The sequence below is a fragment of the Netta rufina genome (assembly GCF_964035555.1).
Source record: "Netta rufina genome assembly, chromosome: 22".
NCBI classification, from domain to species: domain Eukaryota; kingdom Metazoa; phylum Chordata; class Aves; order Anseriformes; family Anatidae; genus Netta; species Netta rufina.
Window position 1 is genome coordinate 5,896,628 of NC_140146.1, and position 18,737 is coordinate 5,915,364.

The following is an 18,737-nucleotide window of genomic DNA, read 5'->3' on the forward strand; positions in this document are numbered from 1 at the left end:
GGCAGGGCGATTGACTTGTCGTCGCTGGGGGTGCGTTAATAAATCTCCGGCAAACGTTATCAGCGATCTGCTCGCAGCATCTTTGATCTGAAGGTCTTTGGGCGCAGCTGTCATTAAGGGAAGTTCCTTGTGGAAGCTTTTTGGAACCCTTTTCCAAACGGGACAAGCGAGGGAAGGAGCGAGTTGTTTGTGCTGAGAGGGCCAAGGCACTGCCGGAGGTAAGGATGCGACCCAGGAGCGCCGGCTCCCCGGCTCCTGCTCCCAGTCCCCAGCCTCCTCACGCCCAGCCTCGTGCTGTGATCTCCCCAGACACGCGGCTCCAGCTTCAGGAAGAGCTCGCCGTGACGCTGGAAGGGTGGTGCACAACGCGGGTAGGGAACAAACTGCATTGCCCAAGCATCTGAAGCCCCCGAGGAAGGAAATGAGGCTGCTCAGAAGCTTGGTAAGGATGGGTAAGAGCAGTAGCAGCAGGCTCTGGGGCTGAGGGAGGAGCATTTCCCTCACTGTCACTTTCTCCGGATCCAAACCACCACCAGGAGAAACAGAAACCCCCCAGGGATGAGAAGGATGGGATCTGCACAGCCTCCATCCTGCTGCTGAAGGCAGTTTCGCCATTGATCCGCAGGAAGAAAAATGAACATCTTCCTTTAGGAGCCGCTGCTCTGAACTAGGAGTTAGGCGTTTCTGAAGTCATCGATCTTCCTTCCACCCAGCAGAGTTTGGTCAAAAGCGTGTCCTGATCTTGCAGAAGGAAAGAAAACAGACTCTGAGGGCCGAGGGACTGGACATCAGCTGCGTTGGCTCCTCTCTGGAAGGAAAGAGGGAACCGGTGGGACAGCTGAGGACAGCCCTGTCCGTGTGCTGAGACAGAGCTGTGCACTTCGGCTCCTTTCCACCATCTGAAACCCAGGCAGCAACTGGAGAATAACACAGTGGGTCCCGCTCTCAGATGCACGCAGAGCTTCCAGTTGTCCATGCTGCTCCTCCTGGGCTCCCCCTCATCAGAGCCCGGGGTTTTGATGAGGGTGGCTGCAGGGGTGGAAGAGCAGGAGCTGAGGATTGGCACACGCAGGGTGGTTTGATTGGAAATCGGTGCGCAGCGGGGCTGGGAAGCCGTGTGGCTGCTGATTTCGAAACGCAGAGCACAACGGGGCTGTGCCTGGCCCACGTGTGCCCAGCTGGGGCCGAGGGCTGGTTTGGAGAGCTAACGGAGGAGGAGCAAGGAGAAGCAGATGGCAGCAGCGCTCGCTAGCCCGGCCATCACCCGCTGAGCCTCTAAAGCCTCAGGTACGACTTGACCCCAAATTATTGTCCCTGCCATCTCCAGCCCAGGGCTAGGCTGACTTCCCACACGAGTCCAGTTTGAGACTGGGACCAGCACGCAGCGGGCACTGTGCTCATTTGCCTGGTGGGGTTCAGCACGATGAGCTCCGTTCTGTGCCTCGATGCTCCCAGCTGAGCCGTAAGGTTCAGGGAAGCACATGAGGCTCCGTTTGTGTCTTCAGGGTTGGTTCAGGATGGGCTGGCACTGCTGGAGCATTCGAGCTCACCCGGGGCAGCTCTGCAGCCCCTGCAGAGACCCCTCTGGGACGGGCTCCGGCAGCACCGTGCTCATCGACCCCTCTCACCTAGAAGAAGCACCTCACCTTGAAGAAACATCTCAGCTAGAGGAAGCATCTGACCTCGAGGAAGCATCTCAACCCTAGAAGAAGCACCTCACCTAGAGGAAGCATCTCCCCTAGACTCTCCTCCTTCTCCAGCCCCCGCTCCAGCAGAGGTGGGACCCTGCGCTGCCATTTAATGCCACCACCCACCCTCAGTGCTCCGTGGTCCTTGCCTCTCCCACATTTCCTGCATGCTCTGCTCAATTCCTAAGAACCCTTTGGCTCCTCTTATCTATCTCCCAACCGGTCCCAGGAGCGAATGCACAAAGCCGTGCAAACGGCGCTTGCATTTTGTGCTGGAAGCCGTGCGGTTGCAGGGTTCCTATGGACACAGTCACCGTGGAGCTGTTGCCATGGTGCTGGCTGCTCCCACTGCTGGGAGATGCAAAGCATTCGTCTTTTTTTTGAAGCAAGGCAGAAAAGCAGCGGGTACCAGAGGGCACAGCAGCACGGAAGCTTTCCGAGAGGTATTTAAAGAGGCTGATAATGACTTGGCTTTAGAGCTGGGCCAGCTCTGCCAGCTGTCTTTGTCAGGTTCCTTATTTTTTTCCTTTCTGCATCTTAAGGTACCAGCCAGCAAAAGGAAGCCAGACCGACGCCCTCACTGCAGGGTCACCCACAGCAGCATTTCGCCACGCGACGGCTGCAGCACGTCCCAAATAAATAAACCCAAAGAGTGCCCACCGTAAGCAGTGCGTGGCTTTTACCTCACCTCAGTTTAAACCTCCAGAAATAAGGCTTGCAAGAAGGCAGGGATGTGGAGGTGGAGCATAACATCCCATCTTCTCCTGCGGGCCCCCTTTCCTTGGAGGCACGCGCTCAGCTTGTTTTAAACTTGTTTTAAAATCAGTGCTCCTCTGGAGGGAAGCTTGGCAGCTCTTGGTGACCCTGCCAGGCTGCTGATGATCCTGGAAGAAGGATTTGGAGGAGAAAGGCTTGTGGCTGTGCCAGCCGGCCTCGTCTAGGTAGGGGCAGAGCTAATCCCATCAAGGCAAACACCACTTTCCCTTTCATTTCAAGCAGAACCCGGTCAGATTTAATGAATACTAATAGCTGCTCCGCACACCTACAGCTCCTGGCTCTGAGCGTTTCGCCACCGCCATGCAATCAATCCTCCAAACACTCCCGGGAGGGAGGGAAGGATTTGTTTCTCGGCCTCTGATTAGCGATACGGGGGCGTGGAGTCGGTGATAAGGGGCCTCCATCGATGCTGGGGCCATCGGGAAGGACATCGAGGAGTTCCCCTTGCCTGTCCCGAGCTCTGGAGAGCCCGTGTTGAGCAGCACCGGGTGACACACAGCGTAGGGCCTTGCAGCCTGATTTAGAGCTACATTTTAGTTCTTTTCCCCGTCCTGAGAGTCCTTTTTGTTGTGCACACACACACAACGTGCACACACACAATGGGGAAGCCAAGGGCTGCCTTAGGTGGCAGCTAATGATAATAACAGAGTCGGCAGGCCTCCGACCCCGTTCTCTAGTCAGATAGGTTTATTAGTACTATTATCATTATTATTTTGCATCCCTTTCCCCAGGGGATGCCCAAATGCTTCTGGGGGAGGTTTTTGTCGCCTGCAAACCACGCTCCCCAACGGCTTCTCTAAAGCACAAAGGAAAATCCCCCGTGGAAACCCCGCAGGGCGGCGGGGGGGTCGGGATCGCGGCTTTCTCTGAGCAAGGAAACTCGAGCCTCGGCCCCGCAGCTGCAAGGGCTTGCACTCGGCAGCTCGCAGATTTGCTGGCGGGTTGTTTGCCCTTCCCGCAGGATGGAAATAGCCCAGGGCCTGGAAAAGCATCAGCAGGAGGAGCGCAGCACCAGGAAACGCCAAGGGCGCACGGCCAGGAGGTGACTGCACACAGCTTTTAGCTGCCCCAGTGCTGGGGACGTTGCTTTTTTTTTGGGGGGGGAGTTCGGTGAGTTGGTGTGCAAGGGAGCCAGAACTGTTACCTGCAGCAGATTTTGCCCATTGGCTTCTCACAAATTCAAGTCCAAGGGCAAGAAGAGGAGGTGCAGCAGAGGAGACGCTGCAGGGTGGGAATTGGGCTCTTGGTTGAGGGCTGAGCCCCTCTTGTCTTGCACGTAACAGCTCATCTGCCTCACAACTCATCTCCCCAAGGCCTTCATTCCCACCACGTCCCTGGAAGCATGGCCAAATGCCCCCCCGTGCCTCCTGTGATGCCTCTGGATCCCCGTCAGAGCCCTGGAGCTGAGCAGACCCCAAGATCGCTGCCCTTGCCATCAGCCACCCGGGACCTTTTATAGCAAGCCCGCGCCGCAAACACAAAGCTCGAGTTTCACGCTCTCCTAGCCCCAGCCAACTGTGCTCGTACCTTCGTGGATTCCAGACCCCAAAATGCCTTCCTCCTCCACACGGAGGCCAAATATAGCCGCTCCTTTTCTTAGGGCCCGATAAAAATGGGGAGTAAATTATAGATGCTCTCTCCACCTTCTGGCAGGAAGCATGCTGCCAGGCTGCCTCGCTGTATTAGCTTCGAGCTGATGTCTGCAGATTAAACAATGGCTGCTGTTGCTTTCCTGGAAAGAAAAGCAACCCCAGAAAACCCATCTCTCTCTCTCTTCTCTCTTCCTCTCTTTTTTTTTTTTTTTGCTGGTTATTGTGTCCAGCTATAAGGAGCAAGGAGAAACCGAGTGGAAAAATTGAATCTGGCAGTAAGAGGGTGATGCATGAAGGCACACGACTTCCAAACCCAGAGAACAAAAATAGCTGAAAGGGGGGGAAAAAAGAAAAAAAAAACCTGAAAGAAGCTCTTTAATTATTCCATTTCTCTCCAAAGCTTTGCCCCTGGCACAGCCAAGTTGCCGTTCCTATAGGGCAACCATATGTGTGGCAATAAAGCTCGAGCACCGCATTAGGAGAGAGAAAGCCCAGCTTTTTCGGCTGGGCTTTCAAAGAGCTGGTAGCAGATCGATTGTAGCCAGAGCCCTGGGCACGGGGAGGGCAGGAGGGAGGCTGTGCTCCCGTATTGAGCCACCAGGATTTCGGTTTTGGCCCAGCTGATGCGAGGGAGGGCGCTCAGCTCCCTGCCGGGGGGCTGGAGGCTGCTCCTGGGAGAGAGTTTGGGAGAAGAGCTGGGGAAAAGCAGAGGGTGTTTTTTTATTTTTTTTGCTTACTTTTTCAGTCTGCAGGAGAACCCATTCCCTCCTGTGCCCTTCACGTCCTCCCCTCTTTGTCCAGCACTCTCCAGCTGCCACTTTTATGCCTGTGAGGAACTCTGGGGATAAATCCCAGGGGCATTGGTTGTGCTGGGGCCACGCTGGCATCCCAGCCTTCCCTCCGGAGGGAGCAGGTACTCGGTCAAGCATCTTTCTTTGGGATTAGCTGGCAGTCGTCCTGCGAGCCTCCCTGCAGGCTGGGGTGCAGCTCGAAGGAATTCTGCAGCAGGACTGAAAACGAAAGAGTCGTCTCACCACCAATAATCAATCAGCTGCAATTTGCAAGCTAACGAGAAGACCTCTGCTGCATACACAGACCGCAATGCCCTTTTCTGAACCATTCGAGGGGCTTTTTCTTTTCTTGCCAGCTTCCTCAGAGCTACAGCAGGCCGGGGGGCAGCTCCTGGCCAGCACCGTGGTATCGCTGCGGCTTCAGAGACCCAGAGGAAGCAGCGGAGCCGCTGGTAGGCAGCAGCCGGATTTCTTCTATCCGGCACTTCTGAACGAAAGCAGATCCCGGGCTGTCTTCTGTGATACTCAGCGGTGATCGATAACCTCGCCTGCTTGCGCTGGATCCGCTGCTTGGCTTGGGCTGAGCCGCAGCAAGCAGCCTTTGGTGAGATGAATCCTGTACACAGGGAGCAGAGCCCCGGCCTCTCCTTGCACAGCTCCGTCAGGGCTTTGGTGCTCTCCCTGAGGTACATCCCAGGTAATTTAGGAGCAGCACAGCTCCCTGCCTTCCTCTTCAGCCTCCTGGTGAGGAGCAGTGAGGCTCTGCTCCCGTGGTGCTGTCACTGCGAGGCGCGCAGGGAGCGCGCTGCCCGTGGCCGCGTGACATCAGCCGGCCTCTGCTGTCACTAATTAGTGCGTGACGCAGGACAGCCCAGTCAGCTAGCTGCTCACGAGCCACATGAAGCTCAGGAGGGTGCTCACGGGTGCAAGAGCCGCTCTCTCACGCGGCGTTGGTCTGAAAATGCCAAAGATCTCGCGGGTGCTAGGGAAGGAGCTCCACGCCGCTCCTGCGCGAGGACAGGCTGGCTGCCCGCTGCCCCCCGGATTACACGGGCCCGTAGGAAACGTCGGCTGCCTCGTGGCTGGCAGATGGGGACTGCACTCACCTGTGGAAGGTATTAGGAACGTTTCCTGTTGAGGAGTGCTTGGGGTGGATGTTGCTGAGTGTGCTGTGCGGGTCTGGTTTAGGTGTAAGCTTGTGAGGGGTGTGCAGGTGCCATGCTGCTGGCCTCAACCCTCCCTCAGCTTCAAGTTTCCACTTAGGATTTTTTTTTTTTCCCCAGCTTTGGGACCTTTGGGGCTTTCTTCTCAAATGTCTTCTCCTTTCTCTTGGAAGCACACCCCTTAGTGAGGACAGTCACTGCCTTCCTCGCTCCCTTACTGACTGCAGACACCGCCAGGCACGGGGTTCCTGTGTCCTCCGGTGTCTCCCCGGGACTTTTTGCTGTTCCCTTTGGTGCGTGACCATCCTATCCTTTCGCTGCTCTAGCAGCACTGATTCACGTGGCTCTAAACCACCTCTCTCCCCTCTCTCTCTCCTTTCACCCAGCAAACGCTCAGTGCCGGATTTTTTCAAAGCCTGAGCGTGAGATTTCGGGAACCAACACTTAAAGTTACGAGCCCCCAAGCTTGAGAAACTGCTCTTAATTCTTAAGGAATTGGGTTTGTACACCCTTGGTGCAGGGGGTGCTGTGAGGCTCGCCACATCACCAGCTGGGTGGTTAAAGCAAGAGCTGCCCAGCAGCGAGCAGCTCTGGATGCTGGCCTCAAAGAAACTCATTTCGGACACACGGCTCAGGCCGGGAATGTTTTTTTTGATGCCTGATGGCCACATTTCACTCGGGGAGGGAGGCCGGTGACCTTTGCAGCTGGAGCCCTCCAGCCTCTTGCTGTCACAGCTGCCCGGTGATGTGGAAGGAAAACCGAGCGGATAATCGTGGGGGAGATTTGTCTGTGTGCGCCCGGAGAGCCACGGGTGGGAGAGGGGCTTGGGGTGCTCAGTGCCAGCAGGACCGAGATGGGTTTGTGCCCGAGTGGTGGCTCCTGAGGCCCAGAGGACAAAACTCGCCGCGTGGCTGCACTTCAGGCACGGTCGTAGCCCAGAAAATCTGTTCTGGTGGTAGGGAGGCAAGCAGTTTGGGCCTGCCATGAATGGCTGGCAAATTACTGCCAATTAACAGTGCCTGCAGAATCAGAAGGAGGCTATTGCAGCACACCTGAATGCCTCCGTGACGCTGGCAGAAGACAGCATCACCATCCCTGGTGTCAGCCCCGAGGAATTCATTCTCCATCAGGTGGGGTCCTGCTTCCTAGGAGTAAGTCCCGAGCTTATGGGGCAGCAGGAAAAAACCAAAGTGGGACGTGTGAACCCCTCCTCCCGTCAGCCACCAACACACATCTCAGGCCCTCGGATCTTTCCTTTTCTTGGCTTCTCTCCCAGTCATGACAAGCAAGCAATTAATTACTTCTTTTTGCTGCTCTCGTTGCAGGGCGACCATCGATGAAGTGGAAACAGATGTGGTGGAGATAGAAGCAAAGCTTGACAAGGTAAGACGGAGCTCCACGGTGGTTTGAAGTGGGGCTGATGGGTTCCTGCTTGGGAATATGGCCCCAAAAGCCTCCTCTGAAAAAGGGAGCCCAACACAGGCTGCCAGGAAACTGATGTGAAACACACTGAGCTTGTGCACAGGACCATGTCTCCCTCTACTGCCTGGCACCTGTCAGGGCTCCTTCGTGATAGCCGAAGCTGTCGGGACAGGAGGTCCAAGACTTGGGCTCCTAACACTGCTACTGCCCAGCCCAACCCTTCATTTTATTACAATATCACTGCAACTGGATGTGATTCGATTTTAATCCTGGCCTCTGAAATCCCATCCTGGTTTCCTGGCCTCGTCGCCCTCCCTGACAGTGCATTGCCCTCCTTTCCCTGCCTCCTTTCCTAGCCCATCGTGCCCAGTGCTGGCTTGTTGCTGTGTGACTGCACATCCGTAATTATGGTCTGCAGATAACGAAAGGGCGCTGGGCTGAAATGCTAATTACAGATCCTCTGAAGGTGGGGTGGGCTCGGTGTTCAGCCTCTGGCTGCTGGGACTGGCGTCGGTGGCGAGGGACGCAGTGAGGGTGGATCCTGCAGATGTTGCAGGGAGCTGGGCAAAGGGCGTCCCTTGCTTCGAAGGTTTTGAGGACGAGGGGACAGCAGGGCAGGGAGTGCCAGGGTGGCGTGGATCGGAGCCGGAGGCTTTTTGGTGGCTTCTCCGCCTCCGCTCATCCTGACATCCGAGGCATCAGCCAAGTCGTTTCTCAATGAGAGCAGAGAAATGAGGAGGAGGAGCCAGAAGGGCTGCTGGCTTTTTCTCTGTGAGATTTCCCAAAGCTAGCAAGGGAGAAAAAATCCCGTGTCTGACAGAAAAACGGGCTCTGTTGAAGTCACAAGCCCTGTCCTATAAAACCCATTTATTCCTCAGCTAGAGTGACTTCAGCTTTTCCTACCATGTCACCGACACGTTTCCTAGCGGTGCTGTCCCAGCTCTCTGATGCTCCAGGAGTTTTTCGAGGGCTAGGAAACGCGACTGCAAGGCGGGCTTGTGCCGAGTGGCCTTCAGCTACCAGCAACACAGCCTTGGCCACAAAGTGGCTGCACAGAGGTAGTGTAGAAACCGCCACGTTGCAGAATAAGCTGGATTTCCTTTCCAGAGGATCCGTCCAAACCCCTAGTGTCCATCTGGGCTCCAGATGTGACAGGAGCTGCCTCTATTCGCTCTCCTCCTCTGGGCTTGGACGGGATAGTGCGAGTCTGCTGCCTGCCAGCGCTCTGCTGTCAAGCTGCGTGGACAGGGGAGCCTGCGAGTGTGAAAGAGCCAGGTCTGCACACCCTGCGTGTACACAGCCGTACCCTGCGTGGCTTTCTGTGTGTTTATACATTCAGTTAAATCCTTCCGGGACTGCAGGGAGAGGCCGACAGGCTCCTTCTGCAATGCACGTGTATAAACGTGACTCAGCACGCACCCCAGAGCCTGGTGGCTGCGTGGAAAGAGCACCGAGCCCAAATCAGGTCAAGGCAAACCTGAGCGCTCCTCACCGCCAGCCTGGGGTGAGGCTGGCTGCCAGGGGGAGATTTCTAAAGCCATTGATCCCTAGTAAGATGAACGGCCCTACAAGCTCCTGGGTTGTGAGAATGGGAAACTCCAGTTCCAAGTGTTGGTCCCTGTCAGTAGCTGAAGTTTTTCGCTTGGATAAAAAGCCTGGAACTGTGATGATTTAAAAAAAAAAAAAAAGCTCTGTGGTCATCCTTTATTGTTGCAAGTCTCTCGGGCCTTTGGTTTATGGATTTCTCTTGTTTCACTTAACCTTTTACAAGCAGCTTTGGCTGAACGGAGATGTGCCAAAGGCCAGGATGCCGCAGCCTTTCCAGCCAGTTCCAGGCCTGCGGAGGCAGTTTGGTGGCCAGGATGTCTGGGAATGTTCCCAGCAGCTGTTAAATTATCACAAGTTAATCAGGGCTCTCTGGAGACGTATGCCCATGCTGCAGCAAGCCCCTTCCAAAATGAGGAAGCTGCCCCGTTTTGGTCCAGGGAGCTTCACTGGGGTCATAACACGGGTGGTGATGGGAACTGGAGCGCGTGGCTTGCTGTTAACACCATGTCCTGAGAACACGGCCCCTTCTAGGACTGTCTGACAGCACAACAGACCCCGAGAAATGAGATGTGCATCCCCATTTCTGCCCCGTGCCGTCGGGGCAGCTTGTGGAGCCACAGCAGTAACGTGAGCAGCATCTTGTCCTGAAGGTCCTGTGCCACGGTGCTGGTGCAGAGGAAGCCCAGCCTGGCTGCGGTTTGTGTCACCTGCCTCTCTGCTCTCTCCTCGTGCAGCTGGTGAAGCTATGCAGTGGGATGATTGAAGCAGGCAAGGCCTACATCACCACAAACAAGCACTTTGTCAGCGGAGTCCGGGACTTGTCGCAGCAGTGCAAGAAGGATGAAATGATTTCGGTGAGTCGTCCTGCGGGACGGAGCGAGTATTGAGCTTCGTGGTGCTGTGCCTGGACTGTATGTCCAAGACCTTTGTGCTGTTTAAAAAGCCATTTGGCGTGAGATTTTATACTTGGAGGAAAGTAGAGGCCCTCTGACAGTGCAGTGTCGAGGCTCAGGGTGACATTCAGCATCTGCAGGGAGAGCTGAGCTTTTAAGAAGCCGCAGTGCTGGCAAAGTAATTGCAATCTAGGTCAGTAAGCATCGGTTATTTGGGAAGCACAGGGAACCAGCCTGTGGAAGAAACAACTGGCGTGGTGGTTTGAGCACTAACCTGGAAAGGACGGGGAGCCTGTGGCTTCCATGCCAGCTGTTTATTGAAGCACCTTGCCAAGTGCCAGAGCGGCTCTTCAGCGGCTTCATGCGAGTCCCTCACAGCCCCCTGAGCCCCTGAGGATGCAGGGCAGCTGCTTCTGTTCACTGACAGTTCTCTTTACCTTTCTTTTGCAGGAGTGCCTGGACAAATTTGGAGACAGCCTGCAGGAAATGATCAACTACCACATGGTAAGTCAGCGCCTCCTCTTATCTCTCTGTGTGCTGATGGCAGCCTCTCACTCCAGGCCCTGCTGAGCTGTCTCCCATGGTTGGCTTTCCAAGGTGGGATCCGTGAAGGCAGTGTTTGCCACGTTGGGTAGCCAAGAGAGCTGCAGAGGGCCAGGAGATGTTGCCTCTTGCAGCGGTGTTGAAAGGGATGAGCTGTGAGCCTGTCAGAGCTCATGGGTGATCAACACCGGTGCATCCTGTGCTCTAGGAAACTGGATTTCCACAGGCTTGCAGAGCAAGTGGTGCTTAATGAAAGGACACGTGCAGTTTTGCACGGGAGCCTTTTGGTTCATTGCAGATCAAGGATGTGCAGCCAGTAATGGAGGGGTGAGGCTGGAGACCCCTTCATCGAAGGAAAGTGCAAGCTCGCAAGGTCCTGCAGCGCAGGTGACTTGTTCTTTGAGGATAGCACGAGGGTTTGTAATGAGGCAGGGTCCTGAGGAGCTCTGGTAACTCAGGGCTTCAGCTACGAACAGCTTGCACGCACAGCCTGCTGGCTGCAGGTGTGGAACACGCTCTGGAGCCTGGCATTCGGATCTGTGCCACTTGGACACCGGCAAGGCTGTGAATGGGCTGGAAGAGAAGGGCTGCTTTGTTAGCTGGTGCCGTGAGCAGACTTGGGGAGCTGTGTGCAGCTCTGTGCTTAAGGACAGCACAGGACAGATTAATGCCACAGTAAAATGAAAGGAAGGAAACGTCCAGACAATGGCTGAGTTAGAAGCTGCCCCCCCCAGCCATCCAGCCGCGGCATCTGTAAGCCTCGTGGAAGAGGAAGGTTCTTCATCCGTGGTGGCTCCGTGCCAGAACCACCGTTTTTAAGGCTGTAACTCGGTCAGAATTTAAAGCACAAGTGCTTTAAAGCCGAGGAAGCTTCAGGGTGCCAGCGCTGGCCTGACCCACTTTCACACCACGGTAGCCCTGTCGCAGTGCATCAGGCATGGTGCTTGCGTTTGGGATGCTGGCTAACCCTGCACAGCTGGAGGAGAAGCTGCAGCAAGCCCACGTAATTATTTCCTGCAGCAGGTGGGAAGACAGGCTCCTAGTGAAAAATGCCAGGGGAGAAGAGGTGCTGCACACGCGGCTCTCTGAGGACTGTCAGAGGTGGGAACAAAGAGCTGTACAGCAGTGCTGGTGGGGAGGAGAGGTTGAAGAAACCAGAGTGAGCATTGGCACAAAGGGCTGATTAGGCCCAAGCAGAAAAAGTCAAACCCTGCTTCCCTGAATTCTCTAAATTTCCCTCTGAAGAGGTAAGGCCTTTCCACCACGGAGAACGTGAGCCCCTCAGCATTTACCCCTCCGTTCCCGGGATCATTTTGGAGCTGCAGGGCCCAGCCTGGAGGCAGCGGCCCCAGCCAGCAGGCTCTGGATGCCGCCAGCTGCGCGGCTTCCCCTGGATCCCTGCTCGCTGCCAAGAGTGGCACTTTGGGGATTGCTCTTGCCTCAGCCAACTAAGAAGCAGAAGGACTCTTCCCGGGGCTGCCAAATCCCCAGCTGACGCCGTGTAAACCTTCCCATGCACCCCACCCTGCTCCAAAGGGGTGAGCTCCCCGCTGCAAGGCTGTAAGAGGCGATATTTCCCTGCCACCAGCTGCAGGGAGAAGGGGAAACGTGCTCCAGCCCTCCCTCCCCCAGCTTTTGGAGAGCATCTCCTGTCAGTCCCTCTCCAGGAAATGGCTTTGGAGTGACTGCTGCATCTTCCGCCCTCTCAGACCACGGCTGCTCAATTAGCAGAGTTATTTTTAGGGCCTTCTGCCGTCTCCTTTGTGTGCGTGTGTGTGTGTGTGTGTGTGTGTGTCTTGGCTCATCTGTGTCTGAGGAGCTCAGCTCTGAAGCAGTTGTCAGTGCTTCATCTAGGCACGTGGCCAGGGCAGTATGTACCACTGGAACAAGTTAAAAAGAAGGGAAAATGTCCCAAAAAATCGGTTGAAAAAAAAAAAAAAGAGCTTGTTCTATAATTTTATTGCTAGAGCGCTGGGCCAGGAGATATCCTGCTTCCAGTTCAGCAAAATCCAAGCATGAAATCCTCTTGAGTGCAGCGGATGAACCCACACAACATTTCCACCTTTCTTTTAATGCACAGAGGGGAAAAACATCAAAGCAGCCTTTGGAGACAAACGACAAAAGAGCGAGTTGAGTTCAGAGGATCTGGAGTCGGTGTCCTGTGCCTTTTTTGTGCTCTGAGCCACGTCGAGGCACGTACAGGAATCAGAAGGCTCAGCTGGGCTGTTGTACCTTTGGGCCTCAGTGCAAAAAAGCATTTCAGGTGCTTGCCTGCCCCTGAGGAGCTGCTGGGAGGACACGCAGAAGCTCTGCTGACGCGTGCCAGGGAAATACCAGGATTGCCAAAGGTGAAACAACACCTCAGGTAGTGGATTTTTTGCCCCCAAAAAACAGAAAGGGGTGAAAGCAAGGAAAGCAGGCAGACGGAGGGTGAAGAGGACGGGTTTAATCCTGAGATTAGAGGTGCTGGGGTTCAGGCTGTGCTCAGCCACACGAGAGGAGCTGACACGGAGCAGCAACTCCCCCGCACTCGCCGCCAAGCACGGTCCGTGCAGCACGGGGCCCAGCTGGGCTGCTGAAGGATGCAGGAACGTATCACCCCGCCGGGGGAGCTTCCCCACGTGGGCTGGAGGTGATCGGTGACAGGCAACACCTTCCCAGCTCCCCGGGTGAGATGTGGGAGCAGTGGGTGGCAGACGGCAGTGCCAGAGCCTCGCAGCATCATTCCCACACGGAGCGAAGCGTGGCCTTTTTCAGGAGCCTGAGTGGCACGGACTGGAATTTCGCTCCAGGGCCTGAGGTCTCCCACGTGAGCCCTCCTCCTCGCTCCATACCACACGGCAGTCAATAAATTGTGACTGTGCCTTTGCCAAGCTCTCCCGTGCTGGAAAAGCTTCTTGCTTGTCTACAGACAGACGCTGTGCTCGCAGCTCCAAACCCTGTGTGTTTGTGGGCTTGCCTCCTTCTTCCTTATCACCCTCCCCAAAACCCAAAACGGGTTGAAAAGCTTTATAATCTGCCAGGCTATTAGCTGGGAGAGAACAGCTTTCCCTCTTCTTACAGAGTTTGATGGATGTCATTAAGTAGCTGAGCCTAACGAGATCTCCCCGGAGGTAAAGCAGCTTGAAATTGCCACCAGGTCCAGAGCAATCCCTTATAATTTTGGGCTCCTGGACTTCTCTTGTGAGGCCAGCTGGGGGTGTTTGTAATTCCAGCGGTGCAGAAACCCCTGGGGGTTTCCACCCCATGGCCAAAAAGTGTTAAACCATAGGCTTGGAGGGGATTGCTGCTTGCTGTCCGGATTAAGAGAGATGAGAGATACCCAACAAGGGTAACTCAGAGCTGTCAGCACCCACTTGCAAGGAGCTGAGGAAGGGGAGGCTGCAGGTGATGCATGGGCAGGAGTGTGGGGATGCACCAAAGCGTGGCTTTGCCCCACAGAGGGAGCTTTGCCACCAACCCATCGCCCTGCACGAGCCTTGGAAGGAAATACCGGGGTCTGCAGCACAGCCTGGGCACATCAGGTCAGCCCTGGGGGAATGGCTTTCCCTGGGGAGGTGAAATCCGAGGTGAAATGGGATGGCGTGAGGGTTTTTACTGCTAATTCCTGATTGCTGTTACGTGGAGGGAGGAGCTGGGGGCTGCGTGCTGGCGAGCTGGAGGATTTCCTACTCACATCCTCGGATGAAAGCACCTCGGGGCGGAAAGGAACGGGAGCAGATGTCTCGGGGTGTTGTTTTGCCTTCCTTTTGGGGGCACATTTCCTTCCTGAGGGTCTCCTGGCTATTTACACGGGAAAAATTCCTTTCTATTTCAGGAACGTGGGACTCCCGTGCTGAGTTGGGAGTCTTTTGTGGAGTCTTTGTCCTGGAGGCAGCCCTCTGTAGCCCATGGAGCAGGGAGGAGATGCTCGCTGGATTCCTCTGGACTAGCTTGTCCTGGGGAATTCCTAGGGGCAGCCCAAGCCCAGGGGAAAGGCCTGAGTCACCAGAACCTGGGAGAAAGATTTACTGAGGGAATCGCTGCCAGGATTGCAGGCAAACGTGGAAGGAGCCTCCCGAACGGGATCCTCCCAGCCACATCTCCATTCACAAGAGCACTTTTGTACCGTGAAGCCTCTTGGGCCATTTCAAGGCCTTGCAAAAGCATCTCGGGGCGTTCTGTGTTAATAGCCCACATTCCAAAGCAGTCTTCATATCAGGGGCATGAAGTAATGTGGCTGGCTGCACTGACACGGCTCGCTGCGGGATAAACAGAGCGTGTGGGACACGGGAGCCGCGTGTGGGGACGGGGTTATGCCTTGCCGTTAGAGTCGGTTAAAAAAAAAAGTGGAAAAAGAGGGGGAAAAAATAAACTTTTCACCGAAAAAATAAGTCAGTGGGAATCAAAACACCGAAAATCCTCCAGCAGCTCCCACCTACAAAGCCTCCTTCCCTTTCATCTCTCCGGCAGCAGGGCTCTGCCAGCCTCCGCGCCTGCTTCCTGCCATCCCTCCCTGCCCGCGCTTTCTTCTTGCTCCTTCCCATGCGGCTCCCCCTCTCTGTCTGATCAGCCAGATAAGAAAAGCAAAAGGAGGTGGGTGAAGGTGTTGGGAAACGGCTCCGGCTGAGCCCCTGAAGTGCTTCTCCAGCAGCACCAGGTATTTTTTTAGCTCAGGAGATGCGATGTGAGCGCTGCCCTCGCCGGTACCGCTCCAGGCAGCCCCGCTGAGACCTGAGCATCCCTGCCTGCCCCAAAGCACCGGGCACGGGGATCCTCCAGGAGCAGGAGCAGCTTGCAGGGGGGATCGGGCTGTGCAGGAGGCGTTTCCTGCTGCCGAGAAGGAAAGCCACCCAGGCTGTGATGAGTCAGGGAGGTAGAGGTGGGTGGAGGGCAGGGGAAGGATGGGGGAAGCGAAAGCAGAGTGCTCCCAGCCTGCCCGTGCTCCCCGGGGCTGGGAGAGCACCACCTGCACTTGGATAACACTTGGGAAGGGGCCGGGTGCATCAGGCTACCCGCTAAGGGATGTCGTTTGTGGCTGCAGAATCCCTGGCAGCCTTTGAACTGAAAAACTTGGAAGTTTGGAGCTTGTTTTGAGAGCGACTCAGCTTTAGCTCGGATGGGAAGCTGGGCGCAGGCTGTGTTGACATCCCACAGGCGTGACGGAGGTGGTGCTGGTGGTTGTTTTCCAGAGCACACGGCCTCCAGCGAGCCGTGTTACAGAGGCATCACAGGTGGAAGCTCTTCCCGGGTGGCATTTATCGGGTGTGCCATCGCTCGGGAGGCGTAGGACCAAGCCACACAGCCAGCCTGGGATAAAAGGCACTGAGGCATCCCTTGGCAGGCAGAGGATGCTCAAAATCTGCCCCGTAGGTTACTACATTCAGCTGCGAGAGCTGCAGTGAAAGAGAATTAAACTATGGGAATGTGAAATCAGGGAAAAATGCAGATGTCATCGCTGAGCTTGATTCAGGCAGCTGCAGTGCTGGTTACGTGCTTTTTCCAAAGCTCTCTCAGGCACGCCCTGGACTCAGGACAGACCGAGTTAGCACCTGGGGCCTGGCAAACCTCTGTGCAGTTCTTCAGCAGGCGAGGTGGTGGAAGAGAAGGGGATGTTCCCCCAGCAGCAGAGCATGCAGCCTCTTTAAGCTATTCCCATCACAGCACCGAATCGGGATGTCGGGGGCTGTTGTAAGGACTCTGGGTGATCAGCTTCTGCGGCATGGGGTCACATTCACTCCCCAGGAGATGCTGAGAGCCAGACAACAACCACAGCCCCCTCCACAACCCCCTGAGCTCTGCCAGCCCGGCCACGGCTGCCACCCTTCTCTTGCTCGCTGCAGTGCCCCCGTTTTGCGGGACGCTTTTGGGGTCAGCAGCCCTGAGACCAGACCAAAGGATCAGGCTCTGGTTCCCCAGCCACCAGCTCCTGAGGTACGGGCTGACTTCCCAGCTTAGCCTCGGACCTGCTGCTTATGCTTCTCTTTGGCAATTCTTGCCACAAATACATGGCTTCATTCTCTGCCACAGCCCCGTTCCCTTGTGCAGCCGCGATGTCCTGCTTCGGGGCTGTAAGTGCTGAGAGAAGCAGCCCCCAGCCCGGTGCCCCCACCTTCTTTTTAGCTCCTGCTTTGCCTTGGAGCCTGCTGGGAGCTCCTCTCGTGGGCTCTGCTGGGATTAACGTGGAAATAGCAATAGCATCCCTTTGGGTGTCTCATCTTGTGTGTCGTGATTTAGGCTTGCAATTCCAGGAACACGAGCCTGGCCCCCTGAGCTTGCTGTCATTTTGGGGGGGAAAAGAAGTTGCAAATATGGGATTTCTTATCCCCTTGCCTGAGAAGCTCACGCTGGGGGAGTGAAATGCAAGACCCAGCCCCTCGGTGCTGGGTGAGAGCTGTGTTACCTCCCCTCTTCCGTGCTGACCCTCCCCGAGCCCAGCTGTGCGTGAGTCACGGGCTGGACTTCTCGTGTCCTGCCGCAAGCTGCGAGAGAGGGTGGGGTGGTTTTTGGTCTGGAAAATCTTAACCCAAACGATTCGTTCCAAGTACGTCTGGGAGAGGAGGATCAGCCAAGGAGTGGTTTTATAGTTGAAATTCTAGGTCTTAAAGCCCCGTCTGTTTGGCCTTGGAAATCAGGTGGAGGACCTGCTTGCAGATATTCCCCTGGGGAAATGAAAGGAGCGATAAGAGGGGCGCTGGTATCGCAGGATGCTTCTGTCCCTGCTCACCCTGGTGGAAACCAGTGACGGCAGACCTCCAGCTGGAGGTGCTGGTGGAGGCCAGGAGGTTTTCCTGCAGTTTGCCCGTTCCTTTGCGGTGTCACAGGTCAGAGGGAAATGTCGTGGATGCACAAACGGCACTCGGGGAAGCTGCTCCATGGGAAACGGTGCGGGCCAAGGGCTCTTGGAGCGCACCCTGGGAGGGCAAACGGGTGCCAAGAGGAGCGAATAACTTACACTGGTGTAAAAACGCAAAGCTGGGTGGTCTCTGGGTTTCCTTTCTTTCCCCCTTGCTTTGCATCTGTTCGTATTTAGAGGCCGTTCCTGGCTGTTTATGCTCAGCCAGCCCTGGCGTGTTTCTTGCTTTGTCCTTGGCTGCGGCGCTGCATGGGATGAATCTGCGTGAGGCTCTGCAGCCGCTGAGCCCTGGCGGTGCTGGAGTGGTACACCTGGACAGCATCAAAAGCATGGCCTGCTCGTCTCCTGGTGGGAGATGTTAGGTGGGAGGGCATCTGTGGATGGACGAAGGAATGAGCCTGGGGGTTTCGTAAGGTCCTGGTATCACGGGCGGAGACTGCTCAGGCCGAGAGCATGGACCGTGCTCCAGTGGGTGAAGGCAGGAAAAAAAACCCTTCCCCAAGGAAACCGTCACAGTTTCTCAAACTACAGAATAAGGATGGACAGAACCATCCTCCCGGTGCCTCTGATGGATGGAGGATGTTAGGGCTCTGGGCATTTAAGGAGAGGAAGCGAGGCCGAATGCTGGGTTGGGAAGCGCCGCTCCTTTCATGAGAAAGGCACAATCATTGCTGTGTGTCCTCCCTTCAGCTGCTGCTCAGGACACGATGCTAAGCTGGAGCCAGGGTTACTCGTGCCAAACAGCTGCGATGCCAGACCCCAGCACTGATATTTCAGGGCTTCCTTCAGGTTTGGGCCAGTGCCCAGGTCTTGTGCTCCTGCTGGGGGGGATGAAACGGGGTCCCTGTCGCTCCGTGAGCCACTTTTGCTAGCTGCAGCGTGCCCCAAAGGCTTCTCCGTGTCACCCTGGGATGCTGTGCCCTCCCTGTGTGTGGTCTGGGAGCCTGGCCCTCTGTTCCCAATTAGCCAAAATGCTGTGCATCCCGAGCCCTGCCTGAAATGGGGAGTTGCTTGTAGCCATGGCCAGCGGAGACGTGGAGAGGGGGAGCTGAGCAGACCCCGCTGTTGTGGCATCTAACGGGGAACTTCTCGTGAAGGTCTGGAGATGGTAAGGGCAGAGGGTGTAGAGAAATGGTCCCACGTTTTTTTGGTGAGGGATAGACAAAGTTTAAAAGATTTATAGGAACTAACTCTTTTACTGCCTTATACTTGGACTTCTTACCCATGCTTGTCAGCGTGTTGTCTGATGGACCTTCAGAGGTTGCTTCTGTCTCCTTCCCAGGGGTGACAGTGCCCTCCTCTGGCAAATTGAGAAATCTGGGGCTTGGGAGAGACTTCAGAACAGACTGAAGGCAGCTGCTCCTACAAACACTCACTTTTCCTTTTTTTTTTATCTTTTTTTTTTAGATCCTGTTTGACCAGGCTCAGAGGTCTGTCCGGCAGCAGCTGCACAACTTTGTGAAAGAGTGAGTATGAGTCCTATC

The 18,737-nt window shown here is 55.7% G+C and overlaps 1 protein-coding gene across 1 annotated transcript in view; it reads left to right on the plus strand.

Annotated features, from left to right (window-relative positions):
* Positions 1-18,737, plus strand: part of ACAP3 (ArfGAP with coiled-coil, ankyrin repeat and PH domains 3) — a 64,330-nt gene that overhangs the window by 19,906 nt on the left and 25,687 nt on the right. Inside the window, exons 2-5 of the mRNA XM_084300383.1 lie at positions 7,338-7,395; positions 9,717-9,836; positions 10,326-10,379; positions 18,661-18,719. Coding sequence (XP_084156509.1) covers positions 7,338-7,395; positions 9,717-9,836; positions 10,326-10,379; positions 18,661-18,719 — 291 coding nt within the window. The remainder of the gene's footprint in view (positions 1-7,337; positions 7,396-9,716; positions 9,837-10,325; positions 10,380-18,660; positions 18,720-18,737) is intronic.